General features: G+C 41.1%; 1 protein-coding gene and 1 long non-coding RNA gene across 2 annotated transcripts in view; one reads left to right on the top strand and one right to left on the bottom strand.

The window, feature by feature from the left end:
* Positions 1 to 443: 443 nt before the first annotated feature.
* On the bottom strand, positions 444 to 8836 carry LOC133261915 (uncharacterized). Its single transcript, XR_009741168.1, has 2 exons — positions 8748 to 8836; positions 444 to 607 (listed from the first exon to the last, which is right to left on the bottom strand). It is a non-coding gene; the product is annotated as an uncharacterized LOC133261915 (long non-coding RNA).
* Positions 8257 to 22398, top strand: part of PDE3B (phosphodiesterase 3B) — a 167534-nt gene continuing 153392 nt past the window's right edge. The window contains exon 1 of the mRNA XM_061440727.1: positions 8257 to 9324. Within this exon, the coding sequence (XP_061296711.1) occupies positions 8347 to 9324 (978 nt within the window). The 5' untranslated portion in view covers positions 8257 to 8346. The remainder of the gene's footprint in view (positions 9325 to 22398) is intronic.

The raw sequence follows: 22398 nt of genomic DNA, 5'->3' as shown, positions 1-22398 counted from the left end.
TCATTTTGAAAAATTTAGTAATGAATAGTCTTGCCTTTGTTGATGATGCTAGATAATGAATTGGAAGAATCTTTCTGAGCTTCTCTTAAAAAACAACACAAATACATTTGAAGTAGGTTTAGTGGAGAAAGCATACTTCTAAATTTTCCTAGTGTGCCTCACTTCTGGCTCCACTGGAATCCAGAAACAACGGCTGCCTGGGGTAAAAGGCAGTTTGCTCTTCCTGCCTCCTGTACGTTGCTTAGCCTGGCAGTGTGTCACCCTCCTGGGCAAGAATCCAGCTTGTGGTAGTGAGGTGGTTTTGTGGCAGAACTCCACAATTAACCACAAGTTCAGTGTCAACGGTAGGCTGCCACCGTCGTGGCTGTGACCCTTCAGATCTGCTGGGATAGCCAGAGCTGAAGAAACTACCGCTTGTCTAAGGAGGGAACAGGAAACTTGGAAAGAGTCTGCATTGCTGTTTATTGTTCAAGATTCGGGCTTTAGGTTTAATTAAAAAAAAAAAAAAAATCCAAGCAATTTCAGATTAACAGTTTCAGGTCTATACTTTGACCAGTTACTTTTGGTAAGAATATAGTGGATTTGCTTCATAGATACAGTTGTTGCTCTGAAAAAGAGACATTAAAAAAAGGAAAATTCTTAAAGCAGTAGAATATATTCTTTCATGGCAAAAGAAATCTAGGTACTATTACTTAAGTAAAAAAAAATAATTCGCCCACACATCTCTTAAACATTTACCTTATAGTGGAAATCAAATCAAGCTTAATAATTTCTATAAATCTAAGAGAAAGTGTTCTTTTACTGATTTTGTGCAAATGGATGTTAAGAAAAATATTTTTCAGTAATAATATGGAAACTTTAAATCAGGTATTAAAAGTTTCAGTGAAAACTCATTGACTAATAAAACAATAACAAAAACCAAAGGGCATGCAACTAAAAAACTCTGATGTAAATTGTTTTACTTCAAAAATTTTTGAGCATTAACTGAGTGCTTATGCATAGGATGGAGACTAAGACAGGATTCTTATGTTTGAGGAGTATATTGAAGACTTTACTATGTAAACAAACAAATAGAAAAGGAACATTTGTATAACAAATCGTAACAATAAATTCCAGTTTCATGTTAGGACCATACCATCTCTCTGCTGCTGCTGCTGCTGCTAAGTCGCTTCAGTCGTGTCCGACTCTGTGTGACCCCATAGATGGCAGCCCACCAGGCTCCCCCGTCCCTGGGATTCTCCAGGCAAGAACACTGGAGTGGGTTGCCATTTCCTTCTTCAATGCATAAAAGTGAAAACTGAAAGTGAAGTCGCTCAGTCGTGTCCAACTCCTAGCGACCCCATGGACTGCAGCCTACCAGGCTCCTCCATCCATGGGATTTTCCAGGCAAGAGTACTGGAGTGGGTTGCCATTGCCTTCTCCGTACCATCTCTCTAGCCTCCTCAATTCCTTACACTTTTGTTCTTTCCCGCTTCATATCTTACACTCCAGCCCAATGCACTGTTCTTCCAAAACTTTAAACTCACTTGCCTCCTTTGTCCAGGCTATCTTTTCTCCTATTTAGTTAATGTCTCATCTTTCAATGAAAGTGAAAGTGAAGTCACTCAGTCGTGTCCGACTCTTTGTGAACCCACAGACTGTAGCCTACCAGGCTTCTCCGTCCATGGGATTTTCCAGGCAAGAGTACTGGAGTGAGTTGTCGTTTCCTTCGCCAGGGGATCTTCCCGACCCAGGGATGGAATCCGGGTCTCCCGCATTGTAAGCAGATGCTTTTACCGTCTGAGCCAGGAAAGTCTGGAAGGCATCTTTCAGTACGGAGCCTCAAAATCTCCTTCTCTGATTCCTCAAGAGCATTACTCCTTGCCCAATACTCCACCCTTGGTCTGGGTTAGTTTCCCTCCTCTGAGCTCGTTCAGTACACTGAGCTTACTTACTTTTCTAGCTTTCACCATGAACCCTGAAGGGAAGGAATCCCATCTTTCATCATTGTATCTTTGTCAGCTAGCACAGTCCCCAGCACAATGTCAGGCACTTGATAAACGTTGAATGAATGAATGCATTCATTACGGGAGAGAGGTTCATCGCTGGCAGAAGGGAATGGTGCGTAGGAGAGCCGAGGAAGTAAAAGAAGTGAGGGATTAAATATAGAGATGAGAGAGAAAAAAGTGAGGGATTAAATATAGAGATGAGAGAGAGAAGGTGGGCAGAGGGGAGAGAGGGAGGAAGACAGCCATCCAGATACTGGGGAGAGGACAAAACTTGAAAACGAGCTGAGATGACCACACAGGAGGGAGACTCCAGAGAAGAATGACTCTCTCCTTTCTTAATAGTTCTCAAGCACATTCCCAAGTTTTTTTTTTTTTTAATCATGTATTCTCTTGTGCTCTTTAACGATCTATGTACATAGGCCCTACCTCCCACATAAAACTGCATCTTGAGGAAGCTTCTAGAAGTTTCTACAGTAGTTTTTAATTGTTCTGACTAGCATCTAGCATGACGCTCTGCATATAGAGGGCAATCAATAAATACTTGTTGAGATGATCTAAAGAGTGAGTCAAAGTGAGGTTCAGATTCTGAGATGAGTATTAGCTGGAAGGAAAATAGGTAGTATTAACACACTTAGATGGAGAAGGAAATGGCACCCCACTCCAGTACTCTGGCCTGGAAAATCCCATGGATGGAGGAGCCTGGTAGGCTGCAGTCCATGGGGTCGCTAAGAGTTGGACACGACTGAGCGATTTCACTTTCACTTTCATGCATTGGAGAAGGAAATGGCAACCCACTCCAGTGTTCTTGCCTGGAGAATCCCAGGGACGGGGGAGCCTGGTGGGCTGCCATCTATGGGGTCGCACAGAGTCGGACACTACTGAAGCGACTTAGCAGCAATAGAAGCAGCAACATACTTAGGCAACTGCCACTGCATATTGAAAACAGAACAAACCTTTCTGTACCATAGGAATAGAATATACCTTTCTTTCCAGAGAAAAGCCAGTCTTCTTGTTTTCAAATGTAAGTTTGAAAATGTTATTTCTTTCATTCTTTCAATACCTTTTAAAGTTTTCTCCTATCTTAAGAAAGCGTTCTAGTTTTGGAATTTGGAATCTCAGTGACACTGCTTAATTTACTGGCTATTTATGAAAATTTCTTTTTCAGACTGCTTTATATCTTTATCCCTGAAAAATTAGGATTGCTTTATTACTGAATTCTGAAAAGTTACATTTTAGAAAGAGAACGCAGTCCTAATCACTTTCCAAAATCCAATTCAGATCCATTTTACAGTCTATTACAGAGGCTTTAAATCTTCCTTCCTTCTTCCCTCCCTCCCCTTTCCTCCTTTCCTTCCTCCCTCTCTCCCTTCCTTTCTTTCTTTCCCCCATCTCTCCCTCCCTCCCTTCCAAAATTTTTTCCCTTTTCTTTCCCTTCCTCCCTCCTTCCCTTCTTTGTTTCCCTCCTTCTCTACTTTCTTCCTTTCTTTTGGCCCAAGGATTCCAAAGAGGGGCTTCAGATCAGAGTAGGAGGTGTCAGAGACCTGCTAGTAGTCAGGCTCTGACCCAGGACATCTCCACTTCAATAACGGTGTTTGTCACACAGTCTTGTCCAACTTTTTGCGACCTGCATGGACTGACTGTAGCCTGCAAGTCTTCTCTGTTCATAGAATTCTCCAGGCAAGAATACTGGAGTGGGTTGCCACTTCCTTCTCCAGGGGATTTTTCTGACTTAGGGATCAAATCCAGGTCTCCTGCATTGCAGGAGGTTTCTTTACCCTCTGAGCCTCTTCAGGGAGGCCCACTTCAATAACAAGTCTGCTTTTATTTGCATAACAATTCTTTTGAAGAAATTTGAAAACTAGGGTTGAGAGATGACAATACAGAATAAGAACTGTAATTTAAAAAGTTCTTAAAGAACTGATAATCTTTATCTACTACTGTTCAACTGTTCTTAGCAAATCTTTAGGCTCCTCCTTAAATTGAGCTGAGGAGTCAGAACCTGAGAATTCACTTGATCATGGAACAGTGATAGTGACTGGATAGAGTCTTAGCCCTCATCCATTCACCTTTACCCACCCTTTCCTACTTATATTCCATGATAATATGATTACCAATATGTGTAGGGACTATGATCCATTTAAAATTTTTAATTTTGGAAGGGAATTTCTGGGAATCCTGCTCTAGAAATGGATTTTCTTTACATCTGGATTTTAGAGTTTAGGAAATCCTGTCTTCTTTTAAAAAGGAGACTGAAAGCACAAGGTATAAGGATGAGGAGTTAAGACTCATCAGAGGACAGAAGAAGTGGGGAGGAGTTGCTAAGACCTAAGAAGAGGTCATGTGTTATTTTGGCTTCCTTGAGGACAAAGGACAGAACAAGAGAATTCACACAGAGAGCAATTTCCAAACAAGGAATAATGAGACCCAGAGGTCCCACATGAAAAACTGGGTGTTCTAACATTTGGGTTGAGCCCAGCAATGGGACATCTCATTTGGTGCCTGTACGCTTAGATAAGTGGGCAGGCAGTGGCATCTAGAAGGCCCACCAATCGGGTCCTTACCAGTAGACTACTGTTTATGGGCAGAGCTTTTGGCCCTGACACTGGAACGAGCCAGGCACGATTTTAGTTCTTCCATAATTAATTGCATCATTGGCAGCTTATTGATGTGGGGACCTAATATAGAGAACAAAACAAAATTCTCATCCTATAAACTGGGGCACATGGGAAAACTGGGTCTTCAGGGTTTGAGGGCAAGGACCTCCTATTCAGAATACAGAAATAGACGGGGGTTGCACTGCACCAGAAGGACTCAGGAGCTGGGTGGTAAGCACCAGGATCCTATGTGAGGGATCAGTAAACTGGAAGAATGAGTCCAGTGGGGAGATTATGTGTCAAGACATGAGGGAAGGCAAAGTCAGGTAAAAATGAGGCTGAGATAGAGATGGTTGAGAAAAGTCAAAAGTATGTTATCACTTTAGGTCTTTTTTTCCACAACAGATAACGTTCGTACATTCTTAAACCCAAAGACAGGAGCTAAATAATTCTACTGGTTGCTTAATAGTGGCAAAAGAATAAATAATTTGAACTCTAAGACATGTGACCTACTAATAATCTCAGACAAAAACTGTAAAGAGAGAAGGAAGTTGTTATAAACATCGCTAGCTGATTCATATTTTTAGTTAAGTAAGTGAAAGCGTTCTTCCCTGGTGGCTAAGACGGTAAAGAATCTGCCTGCAATGCAGGAGACCTGGGTTCCATCTCTGGGTTGGGAAGATCCCCTGGAGAAGGGAATGGCTACCCTCTCCAGTATTCTTGCCTGGAGAATCCCACGTACAGTGGAGCCTGGTGGGCTACAGTCCATGGGGTCACAGAGTTGACACAACTGAGTGACTAACACTTCCACTTCTAGTTAAGTTAACTGATGGTCTTTGGGCATGTCCTTACATTTTATTTTGCAATCTTCTCAGGTGCTGGAATTGGTTCAGGGAAGGAGAACTGGGAAGTACAAAGAGGACTTTGCATTTTATTTTCCAGATAATAGTCCTTGGATACAAATCCTTTTATCTTTGTCAACACAGAGTTTGCTTTAGTTTGGTGGTATGAATAATTCAAAGGTTGCTCGTAGCAATTGTTGTTCAGTCGCCCAGTCGTGTCCGACTCTGAGATCTCAAGGACTGCGGCATGCCAGGCTTCCCTGTCCCTCATCATCTCTTAGTTTGCCCAAGTTCATGTCCATTGCATGGGTAATGCAATCCAGTCATCTTATCCTCTGACACCCTCTTCTCCTTCTGCCCTCAATCTTTTCTAGCATCAGGGACTTTTCCAATGAGCTGGCTATTCGTATCAGATGACCAAAATACTGAAGCTTCAGCTTCAGTCCTTCCAATGAGTATTCAGAGTTGATTTCCCTTGAGATTGACTGGCTTGATCTCCTTGCTGTTCAAGGGACTCTCAGGAGTCTTCTCTAGGAACACAGTTTGAAGGCATCAATTTTTTGGTGCTCTGCCTTATTTACTTTATTACTCTTAGCAATACTTGGATCCTAAAAATGCCTATATATTTTTGGCATGTAGAAATCACAGCTTTTTAAAACTGGAAGTGATTTTAAGATCATCAAAATCAAATTGCTTCACTTTACAACTGTGGACACTGAGGCCTGTAAAAGTTACATGACTTGCTTAATGCTGGGGTATGAATGGCTGGGCCATGACTAGAAACAATGAAATGGATTTCTAGTTTACTACTATTTCCATTACCATGCCTATCCTACTTCAGATGATAGCCTAAGGTTTTAAAACAACAGTAATAATGATAACAACTGTATTTATTAACAACTTTAATCTGAATTTATTATATCAGAGCGATTTATTATTTCCAATTAGAATTTATAACGGGCATTTCAGTGACGCTGACACTAGCCTGCCATGCCCTTCTGTACAAGCTCAAAATGTATCCATCAAGCTTCCTAATTTACTCTTTGGTAATGATGAGTCTTGTTTATTTTTAAATACATTTAAAAATGTATTTGCGGAGTTCTGTTGAAATGAGATATTTTTAAAAAGAATTTCAACTGTCCTGGTGAAAAAAAAGACCCCATGGATTTTTATCTCTTAGGGCAAGCATTTGAGTAATCAATTTGAAAACTCTATTACATATTTTTTCCTTTATCTAAGAAGCAGACAAAAATTCTGGTCTTTTTTCATCTTGGTCCAATTCTTGTGCTAATTTCACTGTGATTTCTGCTATGCATGTGAACTATGACCATATACAAAAATGGTCTTGGCTGTGGGCAAAGATTAATTGGTGAAAAATGGGCCTGTTTGTGGGATTTACCACACAGTAAGGTTTCACATCTCCCTGGAAAAATGTGGAATTAGCTCTTTGAGACATGCAGGCCTGTCATGAGGTGGAAGGAGAGTTTTGGAGGAGGGAAACACAGTTCAGTCACTAAGATAGTTATGATTGGTGAGATTCCAGAGCAGTCCCTTCCGTACAGCAGTTCTTCCCGCTTTCGAGTCCGTGTTTCCCACATGTAGCTAGTTTCATCAGTAATTCACAGATAGCATCTTATTTGGCTTCTCTCACGGCCAACTGATCCAAACCTGGCAATGGTCTTGGAGTGAACTCCTAATCCTCCCATTCCCCCCACCCCCAATATGTAGTTACAGTGGAAAGCCTTCAATGTGGGAAGATCTTTTCGACAACAGATTTTCCATGCTTCCTGAGGCAGAAACAGATGTGGACCCACTGGTAGTTTGGCAAGGGTGCAGGGACGATGGGACGGTAGCTCCTCCCTTTATTAAGATGGTTCTTGAGGAAGACAGACTCGGTAATACCGACTAGGATGCTCCCAGGGAGCGCTCGACGTGCGTGCTCCTCCCTAAAAAGCCACTGCAAGGGCCTGCTGCATGGCTCAAGAATCCACGCTGCTGTTAAGGACAGACCTAGCCACAGTGATCAAGGCTTCTTCCCCATGACTTTGGTGGGGACTGGCACTTACCAGGTCGCAGCTCGGCTTGGACATCCCAAGGGTCCACCCTAAACTGGGATGGGGGTAAAGGCGGGACCCGTCGCCTCCCCACCTCAACTCGGTTTCTGTACTAGGCACTCCCCTTGGGGACCATAAGCGCCCTCTTTCCCTACGCCCCCAGTGGTAACCTGTCGGAGCCTGCCTGAGGTCTGTGACTTACCCCAAAGGAACCTGAGCGCCTGGGGGGAATCCCAGGATGGCGGGCTTGCCCCCTTCTATCCGAAAAGGGTCCCTCCCATTCCTCCCAACCTGGATCGGTCTCCGGGCGGCCGCAAGCCGCGCTCTCTCCAGTCTGGGAACGCTGAGGCGGCTGGGGTCCCCAGCCCGCGATGGGGCAGGCGGCCGGCAGGAGCGGCGGCGCCCTTGGCTGCCGGACGGGCCGGGGCGCGGGCGCGCGCAGGCGGGCGGGCGGGGCGCGCACCCGGCCGGGGCAGCGGCGGGGGAGGAGCGCCCGCCCGCCGCTCGCGCGCCCAACGGACCAGGCTGGGGCCGAGAGGTAACTGTTGCAGCCCGCGGGAGCCGGGAGGCGACGCGGACACTCCAGTCCCAAGAAGTGCCCGGGGTAACAGGAAGGGGGGCGGGGTCCGGCCACCGAAGTCCCGGAGAGGAGCCCCCTCCGCCCCTCTTCTCAGCCAGCATGTCCCGGACCCCGCCGCTCCTCCACCCGCGCGGCGGGGACCCCGGGCCGCGGCGGCGGGCGCAGCCCTGACGCGCCGCCGAGCCGGGGGGCGCTCCGAGCGTGGGGGCCTGGCGGGAGGGAGCGCGAGCGGCCGCTGCGGTCCGAGCGGGGCGTGCCGAGCCCCCGCGGCCACCGGGCGTCCCGGCCATGAGGAGGGACGAGCGAGACGCCAAAGCCATGCGGTCCCCGCCGCCGCCGGACGGGGCCGCCTCGCCCCCCGAGAGTGTGAGGAACGGCTACGTGAAGGGCTGCGTGAGCCCCCTGCGGCAGGACCCTCCGCGCGGCTTCTTCTTCCACCTCTGCCGCTTCTGCAACGTGGAGCTGCTGCTGCCGCCGCCCGCCTCCCCTCAGCAGCCGCGGCGCGGCTCCCCCTTCTCCCGGGCGCGCCTCTTGCTGGGCGCCTTGGCCGCCTTTGTCCTCGCCCTGCTGCTCGGCTCGGGGCCCGAGAGCTGGGCTGCTGGGGCCGCCCGGTTGCGGACCCTGCTGAGCGTCTGCTCGCAAAGCCTCAGCCCCCTCTTCAGCATCGCCTGTGCCTTCTTCTTCCTCACCTGCTTCTTGACCCGGACCGAGTGGGGCGCCGGGCCGGGCCGGAGCGGCGGCGGCTCCTGGTGGCTGCTGGCACTCCCCGCCTGCTGTTACCTGGGGGACTTCTTGGTGGGGCAGTGGGAATCCTGGTCTCGGGGGGACGGAGACGCCGGGGCCCCGGTCCCGCACACACCCCCAGCGGTGGCGGGCCGGTGGTTCTTGGTGCTGAGCTGCGTGGGCTTGTTGACGCTCGCGCAGCCGGTGAGGCTCCGGCACAGCATCGTGGTGCTGCTGTTCTCCAGCTTCGTCTGGTGGGTGTCCTTCACCAGCCTTGGGGCGCTGCCTCCAGCCCTCCGGCCCCTGCTGTCCTGCCTGGTGGGGGGCGTCGGCTGCCTGCTGGCCCTGGGGTTGGATCACTTCTTTCAAATCAGGGAAGCTCCCCAGCAACCTCAGTTGTCCAGTACCGCAGAAGAAAAAGTGCCTGTGATCAGACCCCGGAGGAGGTCCAGCTGCGTGTCATTCGGAGAAACTTCAGGCGGTTACTATGGCAGTTGCAAAATGTTCAGGAGACCTTCGTTGCCTTGCATCTCGAGAGAACAGGTATGTTTCCAGAAAGGAAAGGTTTGCTAAGGAAAGGAGGGCGGTTTTATCGCTTCAGTTCCCGAATTGAATTAGTGCGTTTGAAAGCTTGTTTACTTCCAGGGTAAAAAAAAAAAAAAAGTTTTATTCTGGAAATAACTCCTAAAATACAGGAAGCTTAGAAAAACAAAAACAAAAAAAACGCAGAAGTACCATTTATCTTTGAATAGAAATGAAATAGCAGACTAAGCATGCTACACTTTTTAAAGAGATTGTTTATGCAGTAGATGCGTTCTCAGAAGAATGAAGTGAATTATTTGAAGAATTACATTATGACACTTCTGGTGTCGTTTATTTGTTGCTGTAATAATGGTGCTGTTTCCCTCAAAGATAACATACAGCCGTTAGAATTAGTGAATATATAGATGTGTGAATTTTAATCGGTATTAAATAATCAGTATTATTCTTGATAATAGGACAAATCTTAGGTCTTACAATTAAAAGAAAAGTGATGAGTTTTGGAACAGAGACTTGTTAACTTAGATGAAAAGACCGTTGGGGATAATTTTAAGAGGTTTCTTCCCCCACCCCCACCCCAAATTTCAGCAGTAATAAGCTAATATAATCTTTTACAGACTAACTCGTGGTCCTGTGTGTTTGTTGCATAATTAGGAGAATGTTGTAACAATTTAACCTTTAATCTTAGTAATGTTTGGAAATATACCAAAAACGTTTACAATTTATTTTTCTGTAGGTTTACATTTTTTTTTTTTTTAAGGAATTGAAATCATTATTAGGGAAAGTTTGTTTTGATAGCCTAGGGAAATCTTACCTGTTCTACATTAGGAAGAAACTCACTAAGTATAGCTACTATTCACTGAGCATTTTACTAAGTGCAAAATACTTGTATTGTCTTAAACCTTCACAAGGACACTGTATAATAGATGACATTAACCTCAAGTTAGAGATGAGCAAACTGAGGCTTATAGAGATTACCCAACTTCACACATTATCATTAACAGTGGAAGTGCTGGGATTTGAACCTAGATTTTTCAGTTTTCAATGCCTTCTTCTAAGCAGCTAAGAGGATAAATGTAGAGGTTTGCTTAAATGAGCAAGTCTATGGGGTCGCACAGAGTTGGACTCGACTGAAGTGACTTAGCAGCAGCAGCAGCAGGAGTTTATACCCTTGGTTTTCAGACTTTTTGATTAGTGAAACATCTTACACTGGGGACCTAATATATCTGAAACAGAAGTTTCTTATTGTTACTAATTCTGATTTTTTTTTTTTGCTCTTTGCTCTTCAATATAATCTATAAACTACTACACTATCTGTAGTGCTCAAAGAGACAAACACCTTGCTTCCTGAAAAGTGTTTTCAGAGGCCGCTTTTGTGGTCTGTATTTGGTCAAATGCTTGAAAAAAAATTGTTCAAAAAATATCATGCCTTTTGTTTTCTCAGTTTACTACTAATGATAATAGTAGACAATGCCCAGGAAAACATGTATCAGGAGAAAAATTGTCAGAAGAAGATTCACTGTAGAGAAAAGTCATACCAACTATTTTCATAGACAGGAATAACATTGGATGGACATTTGACTTTGTGTGAATAGATTGCATTTTTTAACACCAGGAAAGTGTTTTAACATAGTTTCATTACACTGATAGACACTTTTCCTGAGCGTAGTAGTATTACAGTTTAACATAATTGTAGTGTGTTGGAGTAGTGAATTATGGCTGTTATCTTATTAATTGAAAATTCCTGGTTTGGTGCTCTTTCCATCACAGCAACCTTTTTTCAACAGTTAACCAGGTGTGGCATTGTTATGCTAGGTAGCTTTAATTGTTATTTGTATTAGAGGAAAATACAATTTGTGCTTTTAAAAAAAGGCATATTTTATTAGTACAGAAAACACTTCACATTCCACTATGAATAGGAACATTTTTTGGGGGGGTCTTAAGTATATGCTAATAGTTCAGGGGTTTATATATGGTTAGCTAATGTTCAGGGTCAAACTATAATATTCTTTTGGTAATACTAGAAACTACTAGATGTTTTTAACTTGGCAGACATTGTAATAATGAAAATTTTTACTTATGCTTTTTTCCTGAAGTTCAGCAGTGGATCTGTGGTTTTGTTTGCATGTACGTTATATGAAAGAAATTAAGTGGAAACCTATACTTTTATAGAAGTAAAAGATTAAGGGATTTTCTAATTTTAAAAGTGCCAAACTTTGTATGTGATCATTGTAAAGTCCCTCTCTTATTTCAGAAAATGAAGGGAGACAAACAGTTTTGGGTAGAATCTGATATTGGGGAAAGTGCCCTGAATTCATAGAGATTCAAGGGTAAAGTCTTGGGTCTACCGTCATATTGGAAAAGTTGGTGAGCTTTTCTGAGTCTCAGTCTCTTGTCAAATCAGGGGATCCAGTAGATGAATTCTATACCACCTTTCAATTCTAGAACTCATTTCTTGTAGTTAGTTTACATTTTTTGTAAGCTACAAATGAAAGTATAAAAACCTTCACAAGTTAATAGATCTTGAAGTTTTACTTAAATGTTTAATGTTGATATTGCTAGCCTATATTTTCCAAGGTATGATAACTGAAAAATATGAAGAAATAGTCTGTATTTTTTAATAGAACTTTTCTTTTAACCCGTATATGTGGACATTCATTTTTGGATTGATAAATTTATTACACTTCATTTCCTTACGAATTTAAACATTTTTATGAACATCTTTGAAAAGCAATTGAAAACTCGTGTCAATAAAAATGTTTTTAATTGTGTGAAAGTAGATGTTAGGTAATTTTTAACTTTTAGATTGTTATGTTGGATACTGTATTGAAGCATAATAGCATGTTTGTAAAACATGATTTTCACAGTTAGGTTTACTGTTTAGTTACTGCTGACTATGTTCCTCCTTGGGTTAATGGAAAGAAGCACTAAGTTTGGAGTATATTTGCCAAGATTCAGCTGAAACTAATAGTAAGTTAAAAAAAATTTTTTTTAGTTGCCTACATGAGATACTTTGGCCAGAATTTAACAAACTACATTTCTGTGTCATTTTAATTATACTTTCTACAGTGGAGATTTCAGCTGTAAACCAGATCATTTTATGTGTGATAGACTAGGTAAATACGAGGTTAGTCTGTTTGTGAGATATTTTTCTATACCTAAAATGCTGAGTGCTTTCTAAATGGTTAGGTAAATATTTTAAAATTCTGTGGCCTTAAAGCACATAAATATTATTTAAAGTGTTAATTTTATTTGAAAAAGGATACACATGTAGTATGAAGGTTTTAAAAAGATTTTAGTTTAAGTGATTATTCTCCTAAGGAATTTGCAAGGCATAACCTTCTATGAATTTTTTAAAGAATACTGTGAAATTTGGCCAATTCTAATTTCGTGTTAATATTTTACAATGAAACATCAGCCTACATAGTGTTTTTTATGCTTTATTTTGTAAATATTATATGTACCTTGCCATCAGAGTTATCGTTCAAAAACAGATTTTTATCAAATCACTTGCTGTGTTTCAGAAATCTCTTATGGCTTTTCATTGTACACAGAATAAGGTTCATGCCCTTGACCCTTACTTGCACAGCCCGTAATAATCTGTTTTTAGCCTTGTGTTTTGTTTTTTTAAAAAGCCGTTAGAACTTATGGAACACCTTTTCCCTGCATCCATCCATGGCTCTAGCTGTTTGAGGACTGCTTATTGTTCCTGATGTGTATGTAGAGTTTTGCATTTACCATTCACACTGATTGAAATCTCCTTTAAGAAATGTATTAAAATGTGTTAAGATTAAGAGGCCTTTCGATACCAAAGGGATGCTCAAATTAAGTTTATAAGCTGAGAACAAAACTGCGTGGTAGCAGAGTTGGCCGCGTTTAAAAATAAAAGTTGACAAGTCCTGTGGAGCAGTGATGTGATGATGTGTGAGAGAATATTTTCATTGTACCACATGAAACAGTAACATCTCCATAGTTTGTTTTCCCACACAGAGTGGAAGGTAAACAGGGCCAGCCATAAGTAAAACTTTGGCTTCAGTCAAGTTTAGTGAAGTTTGTTTTTCATTGTCCTCTGATTTTTTTAATCCTTCTCAGTGGCAGGCCCTTTTCTGAGTCTCTTTCCTTGTTCTCTTTCAGTTACCAAGTCAGCCTGTTTCCTTAGCGAATTCTCCTGCCTTCTTAAACCTTTCCTAAAGCAGAAAGAATCTATACATGCTGGAAAAGTTTGTCTAGAAATTAGCATGTTTATATAGATATAGAAGAGAGAAGAGAGAGAAGAGATTTGTAGAAAGGAAAAAAATTCAGCTCTGGAGAAAGAATATTGTCTCTAGGTTATGACATGAGATATTATTGGGATTCAGGACTAGAAGCTTCGTCTTGACTCCAAGTTCCCCTAGTGCTTGCTATAAAGAGCATATGCGCCTGTGGTCATGGTTTTCCAAGGCTGTACTTAATTTGCCAGCCATCTCCAATTACTTGATAAACAGTGTCCCTGGTTAAAAGGGGTTGAGGGTAGTGGTGGGAGAGAAAGGGAAGTGAGAGACAGGAGGTACTCTTGAAATCACATAGTTCATGATGACGTCATAGGTAAACTTGGTACCTGATATTGTTATTTCAGGGTGACTTATTAGGATGCAGCTGGACTCAAACTCAGGTGCCTTCAGAGGCCAGCCACAGAGCCTTTTTTTACATTGTATGTTGAGGAAGGAGGGGAGGTGAGGAAGAATGGAAGTGAATGGACTGTTGCCTGCTTTACCTAAGGGCTTTCAGTTTGACCAAAACAAACTGGACAGCTGTGTTAGCCAAGCAGAACTTCAGTAGAGCTGGGCTCTGTCTGCGGGCAGTTCCTGACAGTTTATAACATTGTTCACCATATTATTTACAAGCTGCTTCATGTTTATTTAAGAGATTGTTGGAAGTCTGTTCTTGGAATTTGGGGAAGAGGAGTATTTCCCACTTCCTCTTTTATAGCCTACAACTTTTTCTCCAGTATTGATTTACCTGGAAGGTATCTTATCTTTATAGATTTTTCCCTCCTCTATCAGATAGAGTACATTATTTGGTTGCTTCCTTACATTTTATAAAACTTGCTTTCAGCATATTTTAAAGTTAGTGTTCTTGGCTGGAGAATCCCAGGGACGGGGAGCCTGGTGGGCTGCCGTCTATGGGGTCACACAGAGTTGGACACAACTGAAGTGACTTAGCAGCAGCAGCAGCATTTATATTTGTTAATGAGAAATGCCATACATAAAAGACTGTACATATATATATATTTTAAATATGGTTTAAGGAAGAAAATAAGACAAAAAAGAAAAATATCAAGTATTTACCACTCATTTCCTTTGTGTTAACTTCTTTTGTATCCCCTTTTCTCTGTCCCAGAGACAATACATTTATCTTGATTTTTTTTTTTGCTATTCATTCCTTTACTTGGCTTTATAACTCCCCTGAACATAGGCTTCCTCAATGGCTCAGTGGTAAATGATCTGCCTGCAGTGCAAGAGACAAAGGAGATGTGGGTTTGATCCCTGGCTTGGGAGGATCCCTTGGAGAAGGGAATGGCTACCCACTCCAGTATTCTTGCCTGGAAAATCCCTTCAGCAGAGGAGACTGGCAGGCTATACTCCTTAGGGTTGCAAAGAGTTGGACATGACTCTATTATTATTTATTACTAAATAATAGAAATAATATGTTGTCATTATTGTCTGCTTTTGAACCTTAACAAACAGAATCATGCTATATGAATTTTTCTGTAACTTTTTTGCTTAACTTTTGAGATTCATTCATGTTGATGTGGATAGATGTTGTTCATTTTTCAATGCTGTATAGTATTTCATCTTATGAGCATAATACAATTTATCCATTCCACTGTTTATGGACCTGTGGGTGGTTTTCAGTTGTTTGCTATTATCTACAATGCTGCTGTGAAATTTTTTTTTTTTGCTTTTTAACATTTCTAAAACCAGAAAATGTACCACTATACTCGAAAAGAACTAAGATTAAACTTATCTGCCACGTCAGTCAGTGTAAATGAGCTAAACTTGACTTAAAAATAATTGCTTTGACTCCAAAACCAAACAGTTCAGTTCAGTTCAGTTGCTCAGTTGTGTCCAACTCTTTGCGACCCCATGAATTGCAGCACACCAGGCCTCCCTGACCATCACCAATCCCTGGAATCTACCCAAACTCATGTCCATCGAGTCGGTGATGCCATCCAGCCATCTCATCCTCTGTCGTCCTCTTCTCTTCCTGCCCCCAATCCCTCCCAGAATCAGAGTCTTTTCCAATGAGTCAACTCTTCGCATGAGGTAAATGTCTCCTAGGTGCATGCATGCATCTAGAATTGCTAAGTTGTAAGGCTTTCCTGGTGGCTCAGTGGTAAAGAATGTGCCTGCCAATGTAGGAGACTTGGGTTTGATCCCTGCGTTGGGAAGATCCCCTGGAGAACGAAATGGCAAGCCACTCCAGTATTCTTGCCTGGAAAATCCCATGGACGGAGGAGCCTGGTGGGCTACAGTCCATGGGGTCTCAAAGAGTCAGACATGACTTAGCGACTAAACAACAATGAGGTATGTTCATATTCAAGTTCACTATGTGTGGTTGGCTGAATAATGGCACCCCAAAGGTGTCCATGTAATAATCCCTGCAATTTGTGGGTGTGTTGCCTTATGTAGCAAGGAAACTTTGCAGATAGGATTAAGTTAAGGATCCTGAGGTGGGGAGATTATCCAGGATTATCTTTTTAGACCCAATGTAATCACAGCTTCCTTAAAAAATGAAAGAAGAAAGCAGAGATCGAGGAGAAGGGACAATGGAAATAGGATTGGGGTAATATAGTGTAAGACTCAGTCTACCTTTAGCTTTGACAGTGGGAGAAGGCCAGGAGCCAGAGAAAGCAGGCAGGCTCTCGAAGGTAGAAGAGACAGGGAAGTGGATTTTTCCAAGTCCTCAAAAGCGGCAGCCCTTCCAACACTTTGATTTTAACTTAGTGAGACCTGTGTCAGAGTTCTGACCCGCAGAACTGTAAGATGATAACTCGTTTTATGTGACTGAGTTTGTGGTAATTTGTTACCGGAATGTATTAGTTTGCATTAACGACTAACAGTTTGCATGGGTTGCTATGCCAAAGCACCCCAAACCCAGTGGCTTAAATAACAGAAGCTTATTGTCTCACAGTTCTGGAGTCTAGAAAGCCAAGGTCAGACTGTCCCAGCGTTGGCTCCTTCTGAGGACTCTGAGGGGAGGATCTGTGCCATGCCCGTCTCCCACCTTCTGCTGGTTTTACTGGCAATGTTTGGCATTTTCCAGCCTTTCGATTTGTCACTCCACCTCTGCCTTCATCACATGGCACTCTCCCCATGTCTCTTCTTATGGTCTTCCCTCTGTGCCCTGTCTCTCTGCCTCAATTTACCCTTTTTATAAGGACCCCAGTCATATTGTACTAGGGCCTACATCCTAATCACCTCATTTTAATCTGATCACTTCTGTAAAGACCTTATTTCCAAATGAAGTCACATGCTAAGGTACTGAGAGTCAGGACTTCAGTATATCCTTTTTTGAGGGACAGGGTTCAACCCATACACATAGCCGTAGAAAACTAAGACCCTCTGGGAAGTTGAATTGTTTTTCAGAATGGTCACGTAATTTATATTTTGCTAGTAGAGAATGAGAATGCCCTTGAACCAATGATTCCTATTTACTGACTTTAATTTTTGTTCGTCTAGTAAAGTGTGAAGTGTATTACTTTGAGATTTTAATTTGCATTTATATAGTTACTTAATAAGGCTGAATATTTTTTATGTTTATGGAGTGCATTTATTATTCAGGGATTATGTGTTCATGTCTTGCGCTGTTTTAAAAATTCAGTTTTGTTTTTTCTTAGTTCATGAGTTCTTTATATATTTTGGATATAATCTTTTATTGGTTATTTCGGTTGTAAATATCTTCTTCCAGGTTTCATGGTGTCTTTGAAACTGAGGTTCTAATTTTTAATATTATCAAGGCTACTAGTCTTGCCCTCTAATGGTGTGAGACCCTCCATGTCTTCCCTGTTGGAAGTCAGAATAGACTCTTGTGTTGTTTTTTCAGAGTTTTAAAGTTTTGCCTTTCAAATAGTTTTCATCCACCTAGAATTGATTTACATGTATAATGTGATACAGAGGTCCTAGCTCATTTTTTACCCATATAGCTCTTTTTTAACCCATATACCCACTTACATCAACACAGTTCATTGAAAAGTTTATTTTCCATTTATCAGCAGTGCTGCCTCTGTCCTGTATCAAATTTCACTATGTGTATGAGTCTATCCGGCTTCTCTGTTCTGCTTCATTGATTAGTTTACGTGCCCTGTGTTAGTACCACGCTGTCTTAATCACAATAGCTTAGTGTGACAGTATACTGTAAGTCCCCTCTTCTTCTTATTTTTTTCTCCCCATCTTATTCTTCAAGAATCTGCCATTTACATTAGGACCTTTGCTTTTCAATATAAATTTTAGAATAAGTTTCTCAGGTTCTACAAAAATTCATATTGGGATTTTGATTGCCATTGAATTAAATCTTTTGAACAATTTAGAGGAGAAGTTGACTTTGAAAATTTTAAGTTGTATTTTTCTAGAAATTTTAGTATAACTTGTCAAATTTATTTTCTTTATAATATCTTTTTATTATGTTTACTTTGTTCAACATCTGCTTTTTTGTCTTCTTTTTCATTCCTAACATCCTTTCTATCTTTTTTCTTTGTTTCTGAATCAATCCTACTAGAAATTTGTTTTCTAATCTTTTTAAAAAACCAACTCTTGGGACTGGTACTTGTTTTATTTATATCAGCTCTTTTATTGTTTCTCTTTTTGAGTTTATTTTCTTGTTCCTTTTTTTTTTTTTTTGACTGCACTAGAAGGCTTGTGGACCTTAGTTCCCTTACCAGGGATTGAACCCAGGCCCTTGGCAGTGATGAGAGTAAGGAGTCCTAAACACTGGACTGCAGAGAATTCCCTCTTGTTCCTTTTTAAAATTTATAATTGAGATGCTAAGCCCATTTTAACTTTGCGCTTTTCCAGCGTATGTATTTAAGGTTATACATTTCTCTCTAAATATTGCTTTAGTTGAATTTCACAAATTTGGGTGTGTAGTATGGTTATCGTTCAGTCCAAAGAATTTTCTAATTTTCATTTTGATTTCCCTTTTTGACTAACAGTTATTTAGGAAAAAATCCTAATCATGTGCAAGTTTTCTAGTTGTTGTTGATTTCTGATCTAAGTGTCATGTGGGCAAAATATGTGGCCTAACATATGATCTACTGCTGCTGCTGCTGCTAAGTCGCTTCAGTTGTGTCGACTCTGTGTGACCCCGTAGACGGCAGCCCACCAGGCTCCGCCATCCCTGGGATTCTCCATGCAAGAACACTGGAGTGGGTTGCCATTTCCTTCTCCAGTTTTCATAAATAATCTATGTGCTTGAACAAATACATTTTTCAATTGTTAGGTACACTATTAGCTATCTGGTTGATAAAGTTGTAAAATGTCCTTGTCATACCTTCTGTGTTGTTATTGACTTTTTTATCTTCTTTACCTGTCAGAAACTGGATAGAGTATTAAAAATCTCAGTTTCTTGGTGGATCTTTCAAACCACACCCCGTAGTTTGTGGGTAAATGTGTAGAGACTAGAACTTTACAAATTGGATGAAATTACTTATTGGAGGGACAACAAAAAGGATGCATGAGAGAGAGCACATATCAAATGTTTAGTCAATGTAGGTAAGTAATATGCTAAGTGCCACTTTCAGTATATAACAAGCCCTTAAGAACTCAACCAATGGAAACAACTAAGCTACAAGTTTAAGCATTTTAGAATATATCTTTTGAAAGAAATCACTGAGTAAGAAAAATCTTGGATCCCTAAAAAGAAGTGGGAGTAGTATGGGGAAGGAAAAAATTTCTTTTCTTCCCTTGTAGGCTCTTTGGCTGAGCTAGTAATTCAATTGATAAAAGACAAATTAACAGGAAAAAAACAAATTTAATTTTGTGTGTATGGAAGCCTCATAAAAAAATGAGACTCAAAGAAGTGACCCAAGTAGAAAAATACCATACAATTAGAATCAGAGTACTTACTTAGTTTTTTATCTAAAGTAATGCTACATATGTAGACTTAGGAACCTTAAGTGAAAAATGTAAAGTGGTCTCAGATAAATAGAAATAAATTAAAATTCTCTAAGTAAAATAGAAGTAAATTCAGATATTCTTAAGACATCAGATAATTCCCCCAGATAAAGTTCCAAGGAAATTGAGCAGTACATAGTAAAAAGTGAACAAAACTTGCAAAGAAATAGGACACTATGAATAAGAACCTGCAGAAAAAGGTATGCAACAAAAGAAACCCACAAAGGTTTCAGAGCTTGGAGCTATTATATATAAGATATCAAAAACATGTTTAATATGCTTAAATGAAATAGAAGCTTGGGGAAATGTTTGCAGAACAGAGGATTAAAGAATAATCATATAGATTTGAAAATAGAACTTTTAAAGATGATCACAGATTTAAAACCTGATGCACATGTTAAACAGCAGTTGAGTGACAGAACCTGTGAATCAGAATATAGATTCAAAGAAATTGTCCATAATGTTTTGCAGAGAAAAAAATAGATGGAAGTTATAAAGAGGGATCAAAAAAGTTAGACAATAAAAAGTTTAACATGAATTTAACTGAAGTTCCAAAAGGAGATAATAAAAGGGAGAACAGGTAATATCTGAAGAGATGATGGCTGTAAAATAGAACTTTACAGAACTGATGAAAAATACCAGCTGATATCCAGAAAGCCCACTGAATCCCAGCAGAACAAAGAAAAAGAAATCCACCCTTAGATGCCTTCATTGCAGAATTCAGAACACACACAGAAGAGAAGTTCTAAAAGAGAGCAGAGAGAAAAGAGAAGTTGCTTACCAAAAAAAATGAACAGCAATTACACTGAAAGATGACTTATTAATAACAGAATGGAAGCCAGAAAACAGTTGACTGTTATTTGTCATGTGCTGAAGGAAAATGGCTGTCAAACTAGTAAATGCCCAGTAAAATCTTCTAGAAAGAGAAATAAAAACTGAGTTTTTTTTTTTTTTACCAGCAAAAGTACACATACTTCAGACAGGAAGAACTGAAATCAAGAAGGAATGCTAGTGATAAATATATAGGTAAAATTAAGTAGCCTTGATGTCCTGAAACATTACTCACAGCGCCAAATTTGTGAGGGGAAAACAAGCCAGAACTGTAACTAGAAAAAAATAGCCTTTACCTTGGAAGGAAAAATGAGAATAGTGAGATGCTCTGAGAGTCTTCTCTCTATAGTGAGAATACTGCAGTGGAGACACAGAGAAGTATGAACATTTTCATATGAAGAAAGAGAGGTCTGAAGATATTTCATCTCTGGCTGTCTGAAAGGTGAGTGGTATTGTTGGTCAATGTAGGCAGTTTGGGAGAAGCACCTGCTTTAGGAGAAATGACAAAGAGCTTGGATTTCTTGATTAATGCATGTTTTCTCATGTGCATACTTGCTATGTCCAAATGAGATGTAACCTTCCTGACAACAGGGATCAAACATCTCTATTTAGTATTTCTCATAGTATATTTTGGAATTGACAGTGGTTATCTATTATTGTATTTACTCTTACTGTCATTTCTCTTGATAGTTCATGTTGATCTTGAGTAAAGGAAAGAACTCTAGGTGGAGATGGGTCTCCATTCCCTACTGTCTTTGGAGTTCTCATTAACAATAAGATGTGTTGCACAATGCTGAAGCCAGACGACTTCAGAGTTTAAATGGCATCTCTGGATGCCAGAGGGTATTTCCAGGATATTAGGCAAAATATTAACTTCTCTGTACTTCAGTTTCCCCAGGTATAAGCTGGAGGTAATAAAAGCATCTGTCTCACTGATGTGAGGTGGTGGTGTGAGGATTAAATGAGTTAATAACCTGTTGTTGTTGTTTGGTAGCTAAGTTGTATCTGACTGTTTTTGACCCATGAACTGCAGCATGCCAGGCTTCCTATCCTTCACTATTTCCCTGAGTTTACTCAAACTCATGTCTATTGAGTCAGTGATGCCATTCAAGCATCTCATCCTCTGTTGCCTCCTCCTCCTCTTGCCCTCAATCTTTCCCAGCATCAGGGTCGTTTCCAATAAGTCAGCTGTTCGCATCAAGTAGTCAAAGTACTGGAGCTTCGGCTTTAGCATCAGTCCTTCCAATGAATATTCACATTTGATTTCCTTTAAGATTAACTTGTTTGATCTCCTTGCTGTTCAAGGGATTCCCAAGGGTCTTCTCTAGTACCACAGTTGGAAAGCATCAATTCTTTGGTGCTCAGCCTTCTTTCTGATCCAGCTCTCACATCCATACATGACTACTGGAAAAACCATAGCTTTGACTAGACAGACCTTTGTCAGCAATGCGATGGTTCTGCTTTTTAATACTCTGTCTAGGTTTGTCATCGCTTTTCTTCCAAGGAGCAAGTGTCTTTTAATTTCGTGGCTTCAGTCACTGTCTGCAGTGGTTTTGGAGCCCAAGAAAATGAAATCTGTCACTGTTTCCACATTTTCCCCATCTATTTGCCATGAAGTCATGGGACCAGATGCCATGATCTTAACTTGTGAAGTTCTTGAAACAGTGTCTGGCACCTGGCAAGGATGCCATGCAATATTAGTGTTGTTATTATAGTTAAAATTTTCATTATTGAACTGCTTGGTACTTTATGCCAGATTACTTTAAAATCAATGGTAGTTCAGTTCAGTCGCTCAGTCATGTCTGACTCTTTACGACCCCATGAACCGCAGCACTCCAGGCCTCCCTGTCCATCACCAACTCCCGGAGTTCACTCAGACTCCCGTCCATCGAGTCGGTGATGCCATCCATCCATCTCATTCTCTGTCGTCCCCTTCTCCTCCTGCCTTCAGTCTTTCCCAATATCAGGGCCTTTTCAAATGAGTCAGCTCTTCGCGTCAGGTGGCCAAAATATTGGAGTTTCAGCTTCAACATCAGTCCTTCCAATGAACACCCAGGACTGATTTCCTTAAAGATGGAATGGTTGGATGTCCTTG

This window comes from Bos javanicus, chromosome 15, assembly GCF_032452875.1.
Source record: "Bos javanicus breed banteng chromosome 15, ARS-OSU_banteng_1.0, whole genome shotgun sequence".
Classification (NCBI taxonomy): Eukaryota; Metazoa; Chordata; class Mammalia; order Artiodactyla; family Bovidae; genus Bos; species Bos javanicus.
This window is presented reverse-complemented; position numbering and strand designations above follow the sequence as displayed.